Source organism: Bemisia tabaci, chromosome 5, assembly GCF_918797505.1.
Source record: "Bemisia tabaci chromosome 5, PGI_BMITA_v3".
Taxonomy (NCBI): domain Eukaryota; kingdom Metazoa; phylum Arthropoda; class Insecta; order Hemiptera; family Aleyrodidae; genus Bemisia; species Bemisia tabaci.
Window position 1 is genome coordinate 31,050,020 of NC_092797.1, and position 24,471 is coordinate 31,074,490.

The 24,471-nt window shown below is 39.9% G+C and overlaps 1 protein-coding gene across 3 annotated transcripts in view; it reads right to left on the minus strand.

The window, feature by feature from the left end:
* Window positions 1–24,471, minus strand: part of RhoGEF64C (Rho guanine nucleotide exchange factor at 64C) — a 263,281-nt gene that overhangs the window by 83,348 nt on the left and 155,462 nt on the right. For all 3 annotated transcript variants that reach the window (XM_072300547.1, XM_019051947.2, XM_072300548.1), the window contains one exon: window positions 5,219–5,482. In XM_072300547.1, the coding sequence (XP_072156648.1) occupies window positions 5,219–5,422 (204 nt within the window). In that variant the 5' untranslated portion in view covers window positions 5,423–5,482. The remainder of the gene's footprint in view (window positions 1–5,218; window positions 5,483–24,471) is intronic.

The window sequence follows — 24,471 nt, forward strand, 5'->3', positions numbered from 1 at the left end:
ATCGTTGTAGGAGCAAACTGTTATTTTCAAGGAAAATCTTGAAAAGTAACCGGCGACATTTCAAGAACGATTATCGAAAAAACAGGAATAGTCCAGGCGCCTGGTAGCTAAAAATGAGGCTACCTGGAATTTTGGGTACACAGCGATTTTTTTGGCTTACTTTATGTTTTTTGGGTCGCTGAATCCGAATCTGAAGTTTCCGCACGCGTATCTGGTGAGCATTTTCCGCTATTTTGAAAAAATGGCCTAAAAAGGCCTTTTTTTGCGGTTTTTTTGATATAGCGGCTACGGATGAGGAAAAGTCCCGGATTTAGCTAATGTTTTGAATAGCTGACATAATTTGGAAGAAAATGGTGTATACATATGTTAGGTTTGCTTAAAAATTGAGGAAGATACAGCATCGTGAACATCGCGCCTATTCACGTTTTCGCGGCGCACCCGTCAACGCGCGATCCGGCTCGCCGCGGTCAGCCAAGTTCCGAAGCGTTCTAAAGTTCCGAAATCCGAGGTTCCTCAATTTTTGAGCAAACCTAGCATATTTATATACCATTTTCTTCCAAATTATGTCAGCTATTCAAAACATTAGCTAAATCCGGGACTTTTCCTCATCCGTAGCCGCTATATAAAAAAAACCGCAAAAAAAGGCCTTTTTAGGCCATTTTTTCAAAATAGCGGAAAATGCTCACCAGATACGCGTGCGGAAACTTCAGATTCGGATTCAGCGACCCAAAAAACATAAAGTAGGCCAAAAAAATCGCTGTGTACCCAAAATTCCAGGTAGACTTACCAGGCGCCTGGACTTCAGTTTCCTGAAAACAGGGATAAAAAAATTAGGAGGAATTCAGAAGGTTTGCTGTGACTTCTCAACAGAAGAAAATTATTCGGCATGGATGCGTTTCGGTATAAGGGCAATCAACAATGTTTAATTCTGTGAGAATTATTATGATAGTTATACTGATTAAATGCATTGAATCATGAACGATGCTGGACAATTCACTTACATAAATGCATCTATTTTAAACAGCGCGTAAACAAAACCTACGGCTTCCTGTAATTATTACTGTTCATTGATTACATGAACTTCAATAACTACATCTGATATCTCCTTGATTTTGTACTCGTAAAACGAGTAACATCCGCGATTGTTGGATAAAAAACTAGGATCATCTATGAAATACTTGAAACATTGCGCATGATATCACATGATAACGATTTAAGATACCCAAGAGAATAGTTTTTTACATTTTTGAACATTGATAATATATTTCGATATTATATCGTTTCACCAATTTTCTTAATCAATTACCAACAGCGTCGCGAGTTTTCACACGAGTCATTAGCTGCCTCTGGAATGGGGAGAGGTCAAACCCTTGAGCACTCGAGAGAGCAACGGTTTGAGAGAACAACATGCCAGAAACAATGCAGCGATCTCAACGACCTTGAGTAATGTATTCCCTGATTGCTACATTGATTAAAAATCTGTATGCAACGAGAGACCCAAATTACTGCAGCAGGAGAACAAAGCCAGAGATTATTAATCTGTCTCTCCGAGAGGAGAGGGTTGATGAAAGCGAGCAACGAAGCCGTGCTATACCAAGGAAGAACGCCGTATGAACCTTTAGACGCTGCCAGATTTCCCTCACTAAACACCGAATTTACTGGTAAAAGTTTGAATATTTTTTCCCGAAACGTTCAGACAATTTTGTATGCAATTTAATCTAAAATATCTGAGAATTTCAAGGAGAAAAATGCATGAATGTTGTCAAAATACATGTTTTATCAAGGGAAATTTGGCAACTCTCGAATGTTCATATGGCGTTTTTCCTGTGGACGGCGGAACGAAGGCATGCTATTACGCATTCGGAGCGCAGCCCGCTAGTGATACGCCCGATCAGAAAAGTATAGACTTAGAATTCGATTGGATTGGAAATGAATCCAAGAGGTTCTGATTCAAGCAATCTCGACGACCGGCTAACTTTGGTATAGTTTTTTTAGGATCGGAGAGCCAGTGGTGGTTAATAAATGCATAACAATCAATTCTAGGTGAGGTGGCTTGCTTTATATCATAATCGATTTATAAGCAGTTTAAATTGAGACATTATAATGTAGCATACTATCGAGATCGCAACTACGGAGATCTTTGGATAGAATCATTTTTGGTGGCACAAGTTGACACGCGCGGATTTTATCTTTTTAGATGCACGGAAAATTAAGACGGTATATATTATTGAGACCCAGCACTGCTATCTCCACTTAAATTGTAAAAGTTACTTTCGAAAATCAACGTGCGAGAAGATCTTGCCCAATGATGACTGATGACTAAAGAGTTGAGTGTTGGTTTGACAATCCTAAAAGCGTCCAGCCCACGTACAAACTGGGGCTCTCAAACTGGCACTAATTCTTCTATTTCTCAGCCATTTCTGCAAGGAATGCCTTGAAAATTTCAAGATCTGATCTGTGATGTATCCCAAACACATCGGTTACCCTCAAAGATCGTCGGCCCGACGATCTTTGAAAGGCAACAGTCAACACTTCCATCGATGAGCCTCTTTGAGCCCCCTAGTTTGTAGGTGGGCTGGACGCTATAGGCTTCGATAGTCATCCAAATTTCCCATCCAAACGATGGAAGTGCGTCTGAAGTCATCGTTCCTAATATCATTACTTCGCACTATTTCTAAATGAAAACTCGGCAAAAAAATCATCGTTCCCTCTTACGTGAGGGTATGTATTTGTCTTTCCGCGTGGGTCCTGATTTCCGTATAATTTAATGCTTTCTGGGGCTCATGTTGGAATAGAGCGCCCTAACGTCGGAGGAGTGACGAAATGTTCCGTCCGGCAAAAAAGGATGAATGGTGGCACTCCATTTTGGTCAAAGATGAATGTTGCACTGCATGATGACCAATAGCCGTCAAATGGGCTATTTCGGTCGGAATGGATTCGGAATTTAATCGTCTATTGAGGCCAAACCCTGATCTTCAAAAGCTCGTTGAGCAAAATGCTCACTGTGACATTCGTGAGTCAGAAGCAGTGGCTCCTCATTTCAAAATGTTGTCCATTGCAATGTGAACCAAAATTATAGATTGGTTCCTCCCACATTCAAGGCTCGAAATTTTTTCCTCGTTAGGTAAGAATCAACGAAAAAGAAGTATCCATCCCGACTGGACAATGGACCACTAGATAAGGTACGAATTTCAGCATTCTGATACATGTTTCTTAACCGAAATTTTACGTAAAACACGATGCACACAACGAAAATTACCGAAATTAACTCCTGACGAAGATATTTAATGATTCTTGATGCGTCAATTCAAACCACCCGCTCATGAAAACTCAATGCTCCACGTGATTCATATCGCGCGCTAAACGTTTATCATGACAGTCTCTGCGATATAAAATTCTGGCATCCTCAATCTTGACGCTTTGGCTCAGCCGTAGCGAATTGCTTATAGTTTGTACAACACATGGTGGGAAATGGACATTGCTCGATTGAGAAGATCGCTGAAACCGTTGTAGTGCGTGATTTGACTCACGTAGAGCTTTGAGTTTCTTGTGAGCGGGCAGTTCAAATTCCTTGTAACCAATGTGAAATGAAAACGTTAATATCTTCGTTAGGAGTTGGTTTCAGTGATTTTCGTTGTAAGGATCGTTTTCTACGTGAAATTCTGGTTAAGAAACATGTATCAAATCGCTTAAATTCGAACCTTGTCTAGTGGTCCATAGCGGTAATTTTTCTTTGACGAACTGACATCAAAGCACACCAAAAAAAATGCAGGACAAGAGGAATGACACGAATATGCAATTCCATCCTGATTGCTACAAAGCGCACTTTTGTGGGATGGTCGCGATGATTCTGGTAAATTATACCCCGGTTTTGGACTGCAGCGCTTCAATTATGGCGACTCGTGGCGTAATATTTTGTTCGCCGCACCAGTGCTTTTCCACGATCAATATCTTATCGGTGTCCAATTTCGTCCTTCGCAAGGATCTTCTTGAATATCAGGAAACCGTTCCTTACGTAATGAAAAATGTGATCCACCGGGCGAAATCCAGTTTCTGGGAGCTGACTACCGTTGCAACATTTACGAGAATGTTGCCTATGAGGAAGCAGCCACGATACGTAAGGATATCTTTTGTCAGTAACATGAGCATTATGCTTAATGTAAAATTTAGGGAAAGGGAACTAGCGGACATTTTCAAGAAAACTGAGTTGAGGATAGTTTTGGTCCAGTGGCAAGGCGTGAATGATCGATTGTCAATTTTCCCCTATGAACTTATGGTAAAAGATCGATTATTAAGGTATCATTTGCAAAAAACCTGTTTATCGATCCTTTTCCATATATCACTGATAAATCTATACATCGCAAAGCACGCCACGACACTGTTTTGGTGGACCGTCATTCATTTCCTGGTAAAGATTAGAAGTTTTCAACTGAATAAATTACTTCCAGAGAATTTTTGAAGATTGATGAAAGGGTCAAAAAAGACACGCTCTTAATTACCATCTTAAAAACAAAGTTATTTTAGATTTTTGCATATTTCGTTTCTACTCCGCGTTTAAGTCTGTGGGGAATAGAACTAATTGACAGTTTCCGTTGCCTAGATGTTAAAGTTCAATCCATTTCTCGAGTATTCCTCCAAAAGTCCATGTAATCATAGATAATCAATTTGGATGATCAGAATATCTACTGTGGTCAGATAATTCGTCAATAATTAATATTTCTGCCATAAGTACGTCAAATTGGGCACAATTTTATGTTATAGCTAGGCTAATCGAATCGGGCAGTTACGAAAGGGCTCAAGCGCCAGATATAAAAAGTACGAAAAAAAAAAAAAAAAATACAGTAGAAAATTTATGAAACGACCCGTTTTAAATTGCAGATTAAGTAAAAATGTGATTAATTGATTCATCGCTTCAATATTTTAGAACTCTGAGATTTATAAGGGGTCAATTAAAACGGTTAATACCATTTTTCTCATATTCTCATTTTTGACGCTTGAGCCCTTTTGTAACTGACCGATTCAATTCTGGTTAATTTTGTCCATTCAAACCGGCAAATCGGCGCTCCTTTAACGTAGGGGCGTATCTCGATTTTAATATGAGCCCTGTTTTCCGTAAGACTCTATGCTTTCCGGGACTTATGTGGAAACGGAGATACGCCCTTTCGCCAGAGAAACGACTAATAATGTTGCCCTAGGATAAGAAGATCATGGTGTTTACCTTTGAGTTGGGGACGCGACTAAGCGTGGTTGATCTGCGTTGATTGCGATTCTGGTGGTGGTGGTTGTGCTGATGGTGCTGGTGGTGATTCTGTGGGTGGTTGTGGCGGTGGTAGTGGTGCGGGGGTGGTGGTGGCGGCGAGGCAGCGGGGGCGGCAAAGGCAGCGGCAGCGGGGCGAGGCTGGGTTCCGCCCGCCGCGGCCATTCCGTCAAACTACACCATTTCGAGACTCCCCGCCTACGCCTCCTCAGTCCACCCTTCCACCTGGAAAACAGAACATGTACCCAATTAGATCCAATTCAAACTAGCGAGACAGAGTAAAAGTAGAGGACAGTGACGACTGCAAATGTAAGAAATCAAGAACTACAGTGAAAAGAAGGGTCAATTCTGCCGTGCTATAAGGAAGAACGCCGTATAAACCTTAAGGCGTTGTCATATTTCCTTCAATATAAAACGAATTTGTTGGAAAAATTGTGAGTATTTTTCTTCCAATTTTTCGGACAATTTTGTTCTCAGTTTGTTCTAAAAGATCTGAAAATTTCGAAGAAAAATATGCATGATTCCTCAAAAACGCATTTTTTATCCGGAGTTTGGCAATTCTCGAATGTTCATACGGCGTTTTTCCTTAGCACGGCAGAATTCTTCGTCTCCTAAGCAAAGGGATGTAATACACATACAAAAGACACAGAATTATGAGGATTATAATAAAAACTCGATGGCATTGTAAACCAGAGTCCTAGTGGCTTTTACCACGTGCTTGGAATGAACGGTACCACAAGTTCGGTTATCTTTACCCAATAGTAATCAGTAGAATAAACTAAGTAAATCTATGTACACCCAAGACTTAAGTAGACATTGGCCACACTTTTGATAAAATTCGACATACTTTTTTCGGTGTAAAGAGAAGGAGGTTTATAGACATAAGCAAATACTTATTTTCAAGGAGCAAAAGAGACTTATCAGTTTCCTGCGTAAAATATTAACAATCTTGTCGTTGCACAGAGATTTTCATTGAATACAGAGAGAGTAACTCTCTTACTATCGTGTCATGTTTCAGCGAATTACGTCAATTTAAGTCTCAACTTAAAGAGCTTTTTTATGGGCTTGCGAGTCGGTTTCAAACAAAGTCATCGCGCCCTTGGCGTAGTTGCACCTAAAAATACTTAATTAAATTGCGAATCCTCCACTCCTCTTGGAACTTATTCTGTCGTGCTAAGGAAAAATGCCGCATGAACCAGGCATTGCCACATTTCCTTTGACGAAACGCGAATTTCCTTGTAAATTTATGAATGTTTTCCGCCCAATTTTTCAGATAATTTAGTTCGCAATTTTACCTGAGGATCCTGAAAATTTGATGGAAAATATTCATAACTTTCCTGAATAATAAACATTTTATCGAGGGAAATTTGGCAACTCTCGAATGTACATACGGCGTTCTTCCTTACCACGGCAGCATTCCTCTAAGACGATGCTTGGCAACGGAGCTTTTAAGAGACTCAAAGCTCATGACTGTCTTGATGCCTCATCAATCAGATTGCTTAGGACTTGGACTTAGAGGCGCGGAAGAAATTGTAAAAATGGAAGCCGCATAGAATTAAAGCGGACATAGAGTATACGACGGGTGCTTTTACTTCGGGGATCCGTTCCATTCGAAACTAACGGTAACACGATGCAACTGCCGGCTCCTTGAAGAGAGCCGCAGTGAATCCATTCAAAACGTAAAATATGCGCTCGGTATGAGGAGTGAAGGCGTGAGTAGAGGCGCAGGCAAAGGTACCGCGTCCTTATGTTTTAAATATTCTATAGCGCACTGGATCTATATATCCGGTAACCGGATTAGTCCATCATCGGCTTCCAGTTTCCGGTAGCGGTTCGAACTCGATTTGTAAGCACCATCTTGAAAACTGCTTCAAGTAAACCGTTAATGTCTTTTCCTCTTTGGCTTAGTTCAGGGTGTCTACTAAAACAGGCTGGCCAAAAATCAGTACTTTTCCAGTCTATTCCCGAGAAATTCGGTACCTCCTCAACGGAAGAATTCAGTACTTTTTCAGTACCTCCAATTGACGAAATTCGAAAAATTTCAAAAGTTTGAATTTCTCGCTCAAATTGCGAAAAAAATTAATAATTCCGGACTTTCTAACGGAATTTCCGCACTTTTTCAGTACTTCCGGACAGCTCATAAAAAATCAGTGCTATTTCCGGACTTGTAGACACGCTGTAGTTGTATTTTTCAGGTGAAAGATGTCACACTCGTGGTGGTGCAAGTAATTGATGCAGTTTCAGTTGGAAACCATAAGGAACTGGTCCTTTTATTGACAACAACAATTGTATCGCATTCAGTCGTTTGAGGGTTCGTCTAAAAAGTATTTCACCTTCCAAAACACGTTTGGTTAATTTTGTTCCGGCTTTTATGTTGTGCACTGAGAAAAAACTATGGCTTATAAACCTATTAGAGGTAAATATGGAACACCACTAATAGTAGTACCTCTACATATAATAATAGCACATATACCTTAGTTATGGTCTCTGTACCTTAATTAGGTACAGAGACCTTAGTATGGTTCACAGACCGAGAATCATTAGTTTATTTACGACTATTATAGGTGTTCCATATTTACCTCTAATAGGTTTATAAACCATAGCTTTTTCTCAGTGTGGTATAGTTTTACCAGAATTCATACCAATAAATAAAGTAGGACTTCCAAAAAAATAAGGTACATACTCGCTCAATTTTATGCTGGTAGATCAAAATGCACGATCATAGCCCTAGCGATCTCACTGCCGTAAAAAATAGGAAACCGTCTTTTAATTTGCAAAGAACGTTTCTTGGTACATTTTGAATTATATTTTCATAGTTCATTAATCATCAATATTACCAATTTCCCACAATATCCTTCCTATCAATGAATAGAGGGGAACATGAGGTCTTTATGAATTAGCGCTCAGTTTGATTACGTCGGTTTATGGCCACATTATTTGAGATCAAAATACCGATAATCGCAGTAAAAAAGGTACATTGAACATGGTAATTATAACCTGAATCATAGTGTTATGGATAGATATTTTGAAAAAGTGGCGGAGGGTACATTGGAAAAAAAAAACACATTGGATCTAGAGTCAAGACTCTTGAAAACATTGACAAGAAAAAATACTCTAGATTCAATCGGATTTTTGCTTGAATCAAAACGAAATCCGCTTAAATTAAGAGGCTTGGTTCTTGATCTTCTCTAGATCCAATGTGTTTCTTTTTTCTTCCCGTGTATGAAAAGCATGTCAGGATATGCAGTTTTTAGGGATGCTGCGCGTTTTTTTTTTCTCCGCTGTCATTATTCTTTCCATCACGTGCCATTGACCAATTTTTTGTGTTTGTTATTAATGTCACTGAGAAGGCAATTGACTTTCTTCCGTCGGAGGAAGAGAAAGAGGAGCGCTCAGAGAATCTATCGATGAAGATGAGAACGGGATGAAGAAAATAAACTCCAGGAACCACGCGACCGCGCTCGACCCATGGAGCCAATGGGTACCCCTCCCCCATCCAATCACCATTTGTCCGGCACTGATCATTTCTGGTTGACGAGGAAAATAAGGTCGCGGTGATGGGCAACTCAGAATCACATTTTTGCTCCTTTCCCAGCATTTTCCTTCGCAAAAAACGGAATCAGAGTGGAATGATGAACTAACGAGATGACGAAGTGTCACGTCCGACCCGGCGACGGCTAGTTGCTGTTGTGGTTGAAAAATGGCGGGCAAGGTGACCTGTTCATTACTGGAGGAACTAAATTTTTGTCATTTTCACAAGACGAGGGAGGAATGCTCTCATCTCACTTACTGACCGCGGGTCAATGATACCTGCTTTTATTTTCTTAATTTCATGGAAAACCATCCCAGAAGAAGGTCAGCCATTTTCAAAATACGTCGTTTTCCCCACGAAAGAACGTAATCATATTTTAGTTTTGCCAAATTTTAACTCGCGAATAGCACTTTTAGCCTCGAATAGCCTCACGGGGAGAATCTAGGGCATTCCTGACTGAAAATTGCTCCGAAAAAAAATTCGCTCTCCTCATTTCACGCAAAAATCAGATAAAATGTTGGAAAAAAATAGCATGATGGATACATTCTCGTAAAAAATTAAATTGTTTGAGTCAATTTTGCAACGCCGTAATAAAGTTACGTTCCTTCGTCCTGAAAACGATGAATTAATCTTATTTAACGGAAACGCACCAATTTGCACCAAGTCTGAGCCGAGAGAAGAGGTTTGAAGCTTTTTCCCGCGATAAGACATTAAGTAAATTAACGTTAGTTAAACGTGAAGTTGAACGACTTTTTTCAGAATATTTTATGATCCGACAGGTCGATTCAATGACTTGACGAACTCTCACAGTGCGTTTAATAAATACGAGCCTCCGAATTCGGAACTTTGATGTTTCCATTTTCCGTTGTCTCCTTAAATTGAATTACATCGCTGTTGGAGTCCGTCTGCCCGAAAATGGAGGGACCGACGCGTCGACGCTTCGATGGTATGCTGCCGTGCTAAGGAAGAACGACGTATGAGCCTTCAGGCGTTGCCAAATTTCTTCCGATAAAAACCGAATTTACTGGGGAAAATGCTAATATTATTTTTTTTTAAATTTTCTGACAATTTTGAGCGCAATTTAATCTAAAATATCTGAAAATTTCAGGAAAAATATGCATGAGTGTCGTCAGAAAAACATGCTTTACCGAAGTAAATTTGACAACTCTCGAATGTTCGTACGGCGTTTTTCTTCAGCACGGCAGTATGGCAATCAGAGTAGAACGATTGATGATGTCAGCATGGACGATGATGGCGCATGGAGTGCTGCCGTGCTAAGGAAGAACGTTGTATAAACATTCGAGAGTCGCCAGATTTCCCTTGATAAAACATGTATTTTTGACAACATTCATGCATATTTTTTCGTAAAATTTTCAGATATATTATATTACATTGGGCAGAATATTATCTGAAAATTTTGGAAAATTATATTGGCAATATTCCCAGTAAATTCGGTTTTTATCGGAGGAAACTTAGCAACGTCTAGAGACTCATACGGCGTTCTTCCTCAGCACGGCAGTATGGCAATCAGAGCAGATCGATTGATGATGTCAGCATGGCCGATGATGGCGCATGGAGTGGTGGTGCGCGGCGCAGCGAAACGCGGCTCGCGGTCCATTGCATAACAATTTGGCGCATTATGACAATGACATCTCATTTGATTACCCGCGGCTCCAGCCCGAGCCTTGATCTTCAGACCACATCTTCAGACTCTTGTTTCGACCCGTTACTACGGTTCTTTTATTGCTCCGCCAGCAATTGCACGTATTCGACCGTTGTCGCTTTGAGCCAGATATCAGCAGACCTTTGAGCACCTGCCACGCGCTCTCCTAAAAAAGTTGCGATGAATTCCAGCTCACATTTCACTCTGGCGCCTATTTTGTCCCCAGAAGATTGTGCTTTTTTTACGTAGAGAAACTTAGCTCTTACAGAGGAGAATTAGTTCTTTCACGGAGTGAGCTCCATTCTTACTGGACGGGTTTTGACTCCTCATTCACAACAATTGGATTTCCTGGGAGCAAAACGGACTAAATCTTGAAATCAGGAGCTATTACTTTTGACTCATTCATCAGAGCACGTTCTATCTGCATAGGGCACGTCAAGGAGTAGGAGGAATAAGAGGAAAAGTGGAAAAAATAAACGGAAGAGGAGGGAAAAGAAGGAAAGGAGATAGGAGGAGGAAAAGATAAAGAAGAGAAGAATAGGAGGAGAACGACGGGAATGAAAATTGAGAAGAGGAGGGAGAGCAAAAAGGAGAGAAAAAAAGACGGACGGAAAATAAGTGTGAAAGAGAAGTTAATAAGAAAAAGAAGACACCAAAAAAGAGGAAAAAAACAGAGAAAGAAGGAAGGATAAGAAAAGCGAGAAGAGGAAGGAGAACATGTAGGAGGAGAAGACCATTAACATGATGATGAAGGAGAGGGTGAAGATGATGAAGAAAAAAGAAATGACGAATGTGGCCCGACACCGTGAGTGACAAAATTTATGGAGACTTTAATGCGCGGATAAGAAAGAATAAGCGAAACGTTCTCAAGGATGGACCACCAGACGAAGTGCGAATGAAAGCATTCTCATACATGTTTCGAGCACCAACATTTCTTGTAGAACACGGTTTGCACAACGAAAATTACTGAAATCGACTCCTTACTAAAATATTCACGTTTTTACTTAACATAGGTTACGGGAAAATTGAATTCCCCGCTCACAAGAAAAACAACACTATTCGAATCAAATCGCGCACTATACTACGGTTGGCAGGCTTCTCAAGCGAGCTGCGTTCCATCCCCGCCCCGATCATCGGGAACTAAACCAATCGTGAAAATTGATACAAAGCAATAAAATCCAAGGCGCCTTCATTGTATCTATATGCAACCCGCACAACCACAGATCACGAATAGTTGCATCCAGGCGTTGAGGTCATATTCGCATCAAGCTTAGGTGCTGAATAACGGTGTTCTCTTACCATTTGTCTTTGTAACTTTACCGAAATGATCTTTTCTAGAGGCTGGATTAGAGATAGGATTTTTTTGAGACAAGTAAAGGTAAATATATTTTGGAACCAAGAAAAACATTCACATAGATCCTTGATGGAGAAAATGTGACAATTATTTCGCAAATAATTAATAAGCGAGCCAATAGAATATGATAGAAATTTAAAACGTCGTCTAATCATACATTGTAATACTTCAATGTATAGAATAAATTTATGATGATGCCATTGTGTTTCCCAATAAAGTGCGAATTTATCGATGATGAAGATAAGACGTGTGTCTCGTCTGCGATGTTTAAAAATCTTCGCTGCTGTTTAATTTTTTTCTGACAGAAAAGTTAACGGTTGTTATTTACTGACATTTTTAAAGAATATTTTGCCCAGAATGAGGAAAACTCAGTAGAAAAAAAAAAAAAAAAATAAAAAATATAGACAAGTAAAGTAAGGTTCGTCGGTTTCGTTTGATAACATGAAATATGACTGCTAGAAATTTGCAACGTCGCAAATTGAGATGCGCGTTTCACGGATTTCACCATCGTAGCCGATAATTATTGCCAGTTTACGACGATCACAAAGTCTTGCGACCGTCTCCAGTTTCTTCGGCAGACTGATGGTGCTGTTGTTCACACTAAGTTCTCCGCGGAATCTGTTTAAAATGTGATATTACTGTTATAAACTATTTTTAGGGTTGTGACATCGGAAAAAAAGTTCTAATATACAAGGCGGATTTTAATTGGTCATTTTTCAATTTCCTGGCATTAGCTGGCAACACGCTGATTGCACTTGCCCGTCTGAAAACTTTTTCGCTTTGCGGTGAAAAAAAATGGCATTAGAGGCGTTTGATGGACGAGATAAGACGAGGCAGGAGGCTCTCAAGAAGACTTAATAAGCTCGCAAAATAACTACAAAGAAACGGGCGAAAACGAGAACCGTTTAAAATTTCACGGTGATAACTGGACTTAGGAAACAGAGACTTTTAGCCGCAAGTCGATGCACCGGAACCGCATCAACATTGTTTCATAGCATGGACCAGACCTGATATCCTAAACACCAAGGCGGATAAATAATGGTGGGCGCATTTTGTACTCTCGTGACGTCACGTGGTATCGGGTACATCCCAAATGCATGGCATCGCCATACTTTGCCATCAGGAATGCATGGCAAAACAAGAACCCGCTGAGCGTCACAGCTTTAAAAATGACGGCTCAACTCAAAATGCGACCACATTTCTTTAAACGCCTTGCTGAAATACCAGTTCGTTCATTGATCACGTGCGTATTCAAATATTTATATTGCATTAAAATAAATGAAAAAACAGAAGAATCAGAAAAATGAGTGTGAAATTAATGCTGAAAAATGCGTATTTTAATTCACTTAAAAAATTGGTAGTTCGTGCAAGACATCGGCAGTTCTTTATGGGTTTCACCCACTTTGTTTATTTTTCTATGTCAGAATTTGTAACCTCAGGGATCATTATCCTTTCATGAAACTTTCCTACGGAGAAGCTTTTCTTTATCCGTGAAATTTTTTACATACCACTTCAAAGAGGACGGAGAAAGAAAGAGAGGGAGATGAGAGGGAAAAGAAAAAGAGTGAAAATTCTGCCGCAGCAAATATCTACTCAAGTTTTTTTTACCTCATAGCATTGAAAGCATGCATTTTATTGTTTAAAAAAAAAGCCTGCTCAAAAATACACGCTAAACTATTAGGCACGCGAAGCCAATCTTTAGAGTTTAATGGAGGCAGGATCTTCCTGTTTAGAGGAATGATCATTGATGACAGGTTGCCAAACTGTGTTAGATACCGTGCAATTCGAGTACCTTTCGTATAAGGCACATATACACTGTAGCATCATTTGGCAACAGGGACTACTGTGATTAGAAACTACTTGAGTGGAGCTAGAAATCGAATACAATTACCGGCGGAATTATTGTAAAATAAAGAAACAATTGACCTTAATACTTGCGCGTGCCGGGTACTTGGGATTCTGAGCGCGTGCGCGTATCAGTATTCGCCTCGTCTTTCCCACTGCCACTCTCTGCCCGTATAGCGTCTTTTTCTTGAAATTGTATTTTGCGGTTTGAGGTCTCTTTTTCTCCGGGTTTCTACCCGTTTTGCAGTTAAAATATAAATTAGCTCGATACCGCGATTTCATTAACGAGACGGAGGTTTCTACGATGTCGCGATTTGATAGAATTCACTGGAAAAAAAAAAAAAAAAAAAAAAAAAAAAACACATTGGATCTAGAGTCCAGACTCTTGAAAACATTGACAAGAAAAAAGACTCTTGATTCAATCAGATTTAAGCTTGAATCCAAAGGAAATCCGCTCAAATTAGGAGGCTTGGTTCTTGATTTAAGCTTAAATCTGACTGAATCAAGAGTATTTTTTCTTGTCGATTTTTTTAAGAGTCTGGACTCTGGATCCAATGTTTTTTCCAGTGCGGCAACACTACACGTTTTAAAGGAAATCGCTGATTTCCTTTATAAATCAATAAATCAGCCTATTTTATCGAAATTTCCGAATGTACGTTTACACACTGTTATGTAATATACGCATTGGTTTCATCAATTTATCATTTAATTTGAGTCCGTCCAGAGGCTCAGAAAAAGAGGGGGGGGGGGCACTAACACAACCTTAAATCCACTTCAGAAGATGGTGACCTGAAATGAGTAAAGGAGGGGTTGACGACGGCATTCGTTAAATCGACGTCATTTATGGGCTTGTTCTTTGTCACCAAGTAATCACTGTCACAATTTACACAGAATAGATCCCTATGAACATCTAATTACATGCACCGGTGGCGGTAACTAAATGAGCGGACGTCAACTCCTAAACCTCCAGATGAGGATAAAATACCAATCGTCTGGAAAGTGACGCATTCCTCGCGGGACTTGAAAGTGAAGGAATTTCTTCGGTTCGAATCAGAGACACATGCATCTCCGGGGATTGCACGCACGAATCCCATAGGACATATATCTGCCGAACAGAACTATGAGCATTATGACGTGAGCCCTGTAATGCGTATATTCTCATGGGTCCCAGGGCTCATGTTTAAATGCACATAGTTCCATTCGGCAGAAATACGTCCTATTAATCAAGGCGATCGCGGGTGAGCCCATAAATATGAGCATGCAAACTCTCGATCTCGACACTTGCGAAATTGGCCCCGCACGGCGGCCGTGTGGGAAAGAAAGAACCAATTAGCGGAGCCGTTTAAGCGTGGACACCGGTGTTGGTCATTTGCCGGCCGTTGATTGCCACCCGAGTACCGCGGGTAATTAATCGGAATCGAGAGGAAAAATGGGAAAATCAAACAGGGAAACTGCCATTGTCGGAGTTGCGACGGTTCCGATTGCGCAACGCAAGTTCGATGTTATGATACGCTTTCGTTTCTTTATCAGTCCATCCAACCGTGAGCTGAGAAAGCTGCAAGCTCGGGAGTTATACGCGTGACGAGAACCATTCCATGATCGATGGTTTCTGTGGAATCCATATCGAGGAAGCTTGTTCTATTCACATCGGTCCCTTACATTTCATTTACTATTGTCAGGTTTTAAAAGTATGCAATGGATCAGTTGCGCTGGTCATAGAATCGTGTTTTGATGCTTGATTCTAGTAGAGTAGCTAAAAATAATGAGATCCGTCCAGACAGCAACTTTCTACGTTTAATATTAACCGGGATATCGTGCTCCGAAAGATTCGATTTCTGACGTCATCCGCTGCAGTATTGACACCCTTGGTTTCTTCCATACCTTCCTTTCATCAATAATCGGTGAGACTAACATTTACAGTTGTTACTCAATGTGAAACTCGGATGAAAGCAAGGTGCAGGAAACCAAGGGTGTCAATACCGCGGTGGATGAAGAAAATCGAGAAATCGAGATATCGAATCTTTCAAAGCGCGATATCCCAGTTAATATTGAACGTAGAAAGTTACTGAGCTGCCATCCAATGATTGAGTGGTTTCAAATTTTTTCCAAAAACTAAATATTTAAAATTACATTATAAAATCGTTTCTTTCTATATAAAGCAAGGACCAAAATTGCAGAGTGATATTCTGAAAAATACAAGTAGCAAAGGATGATAGAAATTGATTCATTTTCTTTTCCGTGGTAAAGAATATGACAAATATGTTTTATTATCATAAATCGAGGTATGTGCACTGCACTATTTACAGATAATGTGCTACTCTTCATTGAATACGTTAATTTTAAATATTGTGTAATCAGTTACTGTAATAATAACCTCTGATTGTGAGTGACGAAAATGACTCGTGACTCCCGTTTTGTAGTTACATAGAACAAAACGTCAATATTTGAGGGATAATGGAGGGATGTTAGTCGTTGAAAAGTAAAACGCGTGGGTAAGCGCTCTGCGTCTGCTCGAAAGTGCTCACAGAACACGAGAAGAGTATGAAATTTACTCACGCCTCTCGCGCGTAAAAGAGGATTAACAAGCGTACAAAGAAAACTAAATAGCCACAAAAGAACGTACAAATATAGGGCTTGTTTTTGGCCCTTCCAAACTTTAATTTTGCCTTTCCCTTCAATGTCAGTTTCCTATTCACTCGTGTGGGAGCATCTGTATACAGCCTTGAACGCATGCCGAGACAAACGCGCATTTTTCCAACCTTACAAAAATAAATTCTACTTCACACGAACACCTGACAACGTGAGTACTTAAGATGCTCAAGTATACTTTTATGCTAAGAAGAACACCGTATGAGCCTTCAGACGTTGCCATCCTTTCCTCAATAAATAACGAATTTACTCCATGGGAAAATTGTGGATATTTGTCTCCGATTTTTTAAACAATTTTCTTAGCTCTCAAATCTTAATCATCTGAAACTTTTATGCAAAAATACGCATAATTTCCTCAAAAATATAAGAGCCGATTATTTTCCATATCACGTAAGCGCCAAAATAACGAATGCGAGAAAAGCAAGAAAACCGTTTTATTAGCTTTGTTAAAAATCTTCGAATTCCAAAAAAATATGTTCTTTTAGAAGGCTGTTAGACATGATTGATTATACCTGAGAAAACAAAGAAAGAACAACCCCTCTACCACCAAAATAGAGATAGCCGCTTACGTGATTTGGAAAATAATCAGTTCATATGTTTTATCCGTGGGGATTTGGCAACTCTCGAATGTTCCTAGGGCGTTCTTCCTTTGCAAGATAGTATATAAAAACAGAATCGTTACTCTCTTCGATACGTCGATCTCTGTTAGTATAAAGCTATACCTCCAAAGAATCGATGTACACGATACAATCGTAGCGTAATGCGAGGTTATCATTACGTTCAGAGGCGTGGCGTGAATTGCGATGTATCGATTCTTATGCCATTTGAACCTATGGTAAAGAATCGATTATTAAGGTGCAAACACCCTGTTCAGTGTTCATCGATCCTTTTCCATGGGTTTAAATGACAGATCAATCGATGTATCGCAAAGCACGTCACGCCACGCCACCGATTACGTTTCGAGTTTCGGGCCGAGAGTACGTATAATTTGTACCTGAATAAGTGCTTACACTTGGTCTCGAGATCATTAATTTCCCCGAATGACTTGTTTGAGTTGTTACATGGGACAAGCACTTGAGTTAGTGCGCCCCTCTTAGAATTGGATCATGGACAATATGGTTCCATCCGAAACTGTTACAACTGATCTCGCCGGGCCCAATTCGTCGCCCTCCTGACATAAGGGCGTAACCGCGCCCTGCAATGAATCCTGTCGTCCGTGCGTTTCAAGGATTTTCTGGGCTCATCCAAATGTGCAGGTACGTCTTTATGTCAGCCCAGCGACGAGTTCACACCGGGACTGGACCCATGGGCCGCTACGGGCGACGCTGACAAAATTGAAATATGGACCGATTAAAACTGGACCGTATGCAGGTTGCCGTGTCGTTGCATTCTGAGGAGAAGCAGATCTCATTACTCTCTGATATTCTTTAAGATTCAACCATTAAAAGACGATGTGCGTGACGTGACAGGGCAATTGAACAGATGCCGGAATCTCATGCTGAATTTGGCGGCTGATTATGGAGATCAACAGTCATCGCTCAACGGCTGAAATTTCGCAAATTTGAGTTGTTTTCATCCAGATTTGTATCAAATCTATTCGAATAGTTCAGACAAATCCGACACTATCCGATGGTCACTGAGTCTCGTTGCTGAATTTTGCGCGACTCACGCAAAATTCAGGCGTCGGATTGATGACTTCCACATTCATGAGCCAAACTTTCGGTTCGTTTAACTGCAAATAGTTGGGTTGATATGGAACACCGAGCTTTCGGTATATATGGCAGAGCTTTTTGTAAGTGAAAATCGATGTAAGGTTGGTTATTTTTAGAACAGTCCCGTCATGTCTGCATTGGTTTTTTTTTCTTTTTTTCTTGAACAAAGCTCATACTCGAATGGCGAAAGAGATTAGTTGTATGGAGGCTGAGTCGGAATAATTTTATGCAAGTGGCTCTGCACAATAGACAATTAAAAATATGAATGGATTTGAGAGTGCCCTTGAGCAGGGAGGGATTTGTCCTTCTACATTTTTCCGCCTTATTGCTAAAATGTTTTCAAGCTGAAACTATACTATGAAATTGTGTCGCATCTAGGAAGGATTAATACAACCAAAGGGTCTTCAGGATTTATTAATGGCGCCTTGGGTGCTATTATTGCAATGCTCCCCAATGCTGAGCTCTTCATCTACCGGGTCATTCCCTTCCGATTTGGTATTTATCTTAATATTACATAATCATTGTTACATGCAAAAATTATGCGTACTCAAAGCTCATTGTTTAAAAACTTCTAATTAAATTTTACTTTGTTCCAGAAAAACAAAATAAACATTTTCCCCACAATTTTCTGCGGCTCATTCAGAACGATCGAGAATAATTCACGAGAAAAAAGAAAGACACAAATGCGTTTCTTTTTCAAAACTCTCGATGTAGATCTGGTATGCATAGCGATACCCAGTTCAAGTTCCTAGCGGCTACAACATCCCTACTAAGAGGTCTGGCAACTGTAGATGAAAAATTAAGTTTATTAACATTGAATAGGCTGCGGGAACGACGAGCAATTTGAATCCGCCCTGGGATGGCTGTATGTGCGGCCGAAGACTTGCTACGGTTACGGTTAAAGCGCGGCTCAAAAGAAACCTGATGAGGCAAGGTCAGGGGTTAATCGTATTAGGAGTCACAAAGAAGAAAATACTGTCCTGCAGAAAAGAAAAGCCTCGTTGTTTATGTCTTGCGTTGCGGTGGGGGCGATTGATGACCGCGGTATGATGCCGTCCCCAGCAAGAAGCGCTTAATCTCGAGAGCAATCCAATTGCGAATCCGTGGTTTTTATCTCGAATGAAACTGGGCTCGAGTTACTCCCTTGCTCTATTAAGATTATTCGCCTCAACGCCTCAAATGATCCTATCTGAATTATGGGATGAGCCTCAATAACAGTGTACTTTTAGGCACTTCAGAGCTCATTCTCCGAAAGAAAGGATGATATAACTGTCGTGCATAAGAAAAACGCCATATGAACATTCGAATGTTGCCAAAGTTGCAACAGAATTCAGAAAATGAAATTCCCTGACATTTACCTGATTTCCCTGACAAATTTTGGTGAAACTTTCTGACAATTGAAGATATGACAGATGGTTTAAAAGACATAATTGAAAATGGTTTTCACACAAAATGTGTTCTTCGAAACCTCAAACCCATTCTAGAAAGCAAGTAAAGGTGATTTAACCAATTTTCCCTGACATTTTCCGATTTTCCCTGATTTTCTAAAATTCCCTGACATTTCCCAGTTTTCCCGGTATTCCCTGACTGTGGCAACCCTGGAAGTACCGATTCTAATGTCGATCCTGTGGTGTAATGGTTGTAGCTCTTGCTTAGCTGTGCTCGAGAGGTCCTGGGTTTGATTCCCGGCCAGGTGACCCGAGTTTGATGGTCTCAAACAACGGTTACCTAAGGCTGGCTTGATGGGAGCCTGAGGGGATGGAACTTAAGGGACTGCAGGCGTGAGATTATTCCCTCAGGGACATTTGAAGTGAAAAAAGAGAAAAGATTGCCCTTTGATAAATTTTTCCTTTTTCGATGGACGTTGAGAATAATTTTTCCTGAGATGTTCAGATATTATAGATTACAAAACGAAAAAAATCTCAGAAAAATGTGAGGTGAAATGTTCTCAAGACTCCCGAAAAATTCCTATTTTACTGAAGGAAATAGGGCAGTGTCATGGCTCATACGGCGTTTTTTCTTGATGCAGCAGAGTGATTTTGATAAATACCGTTCATGTAACATGGTCGAGTTTTGATTTCTGGTTATGTCTCATGAAAAGCTAAGTTCCTGAGAGAATACGGTACAGCCGATGACTAAGTTAACTGAACAAATGTTTAAATTTTAATAGGGCAGTCCAACCGGCCTTTGAAATCTCCTCACTGCTTCATAATCATACTTAAATTCCGACCAATCTTTTTATTTATGTACTTTCCGCCTATCATTCTCCAAGTATTACCCGCTCATCATGATGATGAACCAGATACCGCTGCTTTCAGTATTGCAAAAGAGCGCATCCTCCAATGAAAGCAATAAATTACTGCGAACCAGTTCCGTTTAATCAAAGCCTCTTGAGCGGCAAAATTATCTTTATTCCTCATAAATCGGTGGAGTTGATCCGAGTCGCCAATTCGCTGCGCGGCGTTTCATTACAAAGCGAGTATTACATCGAGTTGATTGTGAAGCTCAACTTTTTTGGGCGTTCGAGTCATGAGGCAATGAGGAAGAAGATCCTTTCCAGTTTCCAGTGCTCGCTTCGATAATGGACGCGCAATCGGCATCGCATAAAAAGATGAAGCATTCGGTGACGAGGCATGCTTTGCGATACATCGATTGATCTGTCATTTAAACCCATGGAAAATGATCGTTAGACAGGGTGTTCACGACGAACCGCCTTGATAATCGATCCTTCACCATAGTTTCAAGTGGGCGAATATCGAAAGTCGATTATTCAGGCCTTTGAGATACATCGATTGATCTGCCATTTAAACCCAAGGAGAATGATCGATAGACAGGGTGTTCACGACGAACGCCTTGCTAATCGATCCTTTACCATAGTGTCATATGGGCGAATATCGAAAGTCGATTATTTAGCGATTAATCGATTGATCTGCCATTTAAGCCCATGGAAAATTATCGATAGACACGGCGTTCACGACGAACGCCTTGATAATCGATCCTCTACCATAGTTCCAAATGGGCGAATATCGAAAGTCGAATATTCAGGCCTCGCCACTGGTTAATCCTCGCGGGAGATAATGATACTTTATTCGTAAGCTCAGCTGAAAGCAAAAACGGTCCACAGCTCAATTATCTGGCTCCTACCGACGACACGACGTCTCTGAAATAGTGATCGGCTCGAAATCTGCAGGAACCCCTCGAATTTAAGAGCAGTTTAACGGTTTCGACAATGATCGCTCAGACGGAAACGCCAGAAAAGCCCACGTAATTATAATTTCACAAAGCACGTTTGTCCGTCTCCTGGCGTTGAACCTTTGATGGATGTCAATTGATTTTTATTCAAATGTTGCCAAATTTGTACTACAGGATTTAAACCAAAAGAATCGTAAAAAAGAGAACATCTTAGTAACCGAGCCTACCGGATCAACTGAATAAGAAGAATCACTGGAAAAAAACACACTGGATCTAGAGTCCAGACTCTTGAAAACATTGACAAGAAAAAATACTCTAGATTCAATCAGATTCAAGCTTAAATCAAGAACCCAGCCTCTTCATTAGAGCGGATTTCCTTTTGATTTAAGCTTAGATCTGATTGAATCGAGAGTATTTTTTCTTGTCAATGTTTTCAAGAGTCTGAACTCTAGATCCAATGTGTTTTTTTTCCAGTGATTGTAATTATGTGTAGTAATGAAAGCGGAAAATCGAAGTGTTGAAAAACTGGTTTGAAATGCTGCTTTTCATTTATGACTCCAAAGATTGCTTATGAGAATGAAAAAGTACACCCGAGAGCAAAATTGTGAGAAGGATATTAAAAACACTTTTGGTATAAACCAGAAGAGCGCATGCACACCCCGTACCAGGACAACGTTAGTCCTTTATTTTGAGAGTCCATGCTGTTACGCGAAGTACACCTATTTTGTTACAATTCCAAAAATCCATAGGATATATAAAGATATGGTACGCCTTAACGGAACATGAAGAAAAAGAAGTCGGGTGAGTGAATTTTTGCAGATTTAGACCAGTGGCGTGGCGTGAATTGCGATATATCGATTGTTATGCCATTTAAACCCATGGTAAAGGATCGATTATTAAGGTGTTCGCTGCGAACACCCTGTTTATCGATTCTTTTCCATAGGTTTAAATGGCCGATCAATCGATATATCGCAAAGCACGCCACGCCACTGATTTAGACTGATAGTTAAATGAGTAAAATTAAGTGAATTTCTTAATTCTTCAAAATGACTGACAAATAAATCTGTATTTCAGGGATATTCCGAAAAATTGAAGATTAACATGGTCGATTTATTCGTTTTTAATAAGTAAGTATGCATTTGGGTGACGAATGAGACAAGGTTGATTAAGAGTGATAATCAAATGATGATTATTGAAATTGACGGCCGGTAGTACAATACGGAAAAGGTATTTTAATGGTACGATGTGAAATGACTTGATAAAGGAAACAAATAGATAAACTGAAGAAAACTGACAACAAACAAGGTCTCTTAAACACTCAATCTCTACCTGCCGTCATGGATCACCAGTTTTAATCGATTCAGTGTTGATTTGAGTCATTTAAATGCGACAAATAAAAACTAATGCTACCGTTGTAACTTGCCACCGTAATATCCTTGCCCCTAAAAAGTCTCAGAATTATTCAGATTTATATATATTCGGTCGTTTAAGACTCCAAATTCAATTAAGAACCGGGTTCACGACCCGCAGTAAGATACGTCACGACACACACTAACACACAAGCGCCCTCATACTAGTTTGATGTGTTCCGTTTATAGAGTTGTTTGTCATTTTGTTCATTTCGAATCAGAAGAGTGACTTTTATTGCCCCATTTATTTCTCAATTTGGTTAAAATTACCAAATCTGCAACTAAGTGATCAGTCATTCTTCCTTCCTTTTTATCATTTGTGGTTTAAAAGGCGTGGTCTGACTTTGTTCTTTATTTTTTTCTTATAAATTAAAAATACATATAATATGTTTAAACGCAATGGCTTAGTTCTGATTGGAGTCTGATACATTTTAGAAAAAATATTTGGAAATATTTCATTCACTAAAGCAATATTGGACGAGAATCTTACAATATCGTCATAGTATTTCGCATGCACTAAAAATTTTTATTTTCCATATTTGAGTTCAATGATCTTCACATGGAAAAAATGTGAACTTGAGACTGCCATTTAATCCAACGTAAAAAGGTGAATAGAGGTGCCTATTGGACGATGTGCCACTCGAAATCAAAGGGACGGTTATTTATGACGATTACGGATTGTTTTCTTTCTCTCTGCCCCTTTCTTTCTTAGATTCGATGCTCTGACGCGCTTCAGAAAACTTTAAAAGAACAATAAAAATAATCGTGCAAATAATCAGCGGAAAGATAATGAAAATTCCAATTCAATGTACAATGAAACTATCCACGATGCGGCTGAAATGTGCATGACGTGCCACAAGGAGTTAATAATTTAAAGCTACGTGGTATGAACTGATTACGATGTCTAGCATGGAAAAGAAGCCATCAGTTTTTCCTATATATTGTAGAAGATAAAATAATTCATAATTCCGTTAGAAAAGCATTGTATACAGGGCAATGCAGCTTGTGTTTACTTTCTTACTCTTTCGTTCAAGTCTCTCTGAAAAACTATCAAAATTCGATTGGTAAATATCGTATTATTTAAATATTTATTATTTACCTATTTACCTAGGTATCGATTGGGCACGTGTTGAGTTGAAACCGTCGCATCGTGTGTTAAGTTCAAATTGTTTTGAGGGGAAAATCACTAAATGGACGTATTTATGCTAAAAGGAGATATGTGCAAGTGGAAAGATGGGGTGTGCTCGTTAGTTGGGTCATAAGAAACAATGTAAAAGTGGATATAGCTCCTTTTGAGAAAATTGAGAAGCGGGATTTGACATTAAATCAAAAGGAGCTAAACGCCAAAATATGCTAACTCATGAGCCGCGGGCATGGCAAGAGAGCCTTGTGCACAGGGCTCACGAGTTACAGCGCCCCGACGACCATCTCCCCGTCGTTAGAGTGCGCACTCATTGCCGCTGACGTCATTGGCGCACAATATTCCCCATTCATTCTTATGGCCCGACCACTAACGAGCACACCCCATCTTTCCACTTCCACATATCTCCTTTTCGCATAAATACGTCCAAATATAAGTTTTCCTTCTTTTCGCAATGCAATTTTTTCAGGTGTAATTCGATGGTGCTGAGAACATTTGAGGAGGGAAACACCTAAACTAAATAAAGATTCCAACCTCGGCGGCAGCTCTGTTTTCTCTAATCTAGGAAAGTTGTCGCGCGACGTTATTTGCAGAATCTAAATGCGCGCTTGCATCAAGGACGCAACTTACATTTGCATTACATTCCTCTTACTTACGTTTAAAGTCCACGCCCTTCTCCTTTCCTACCACGAGCGACCTACTGCCCATTTACTCATT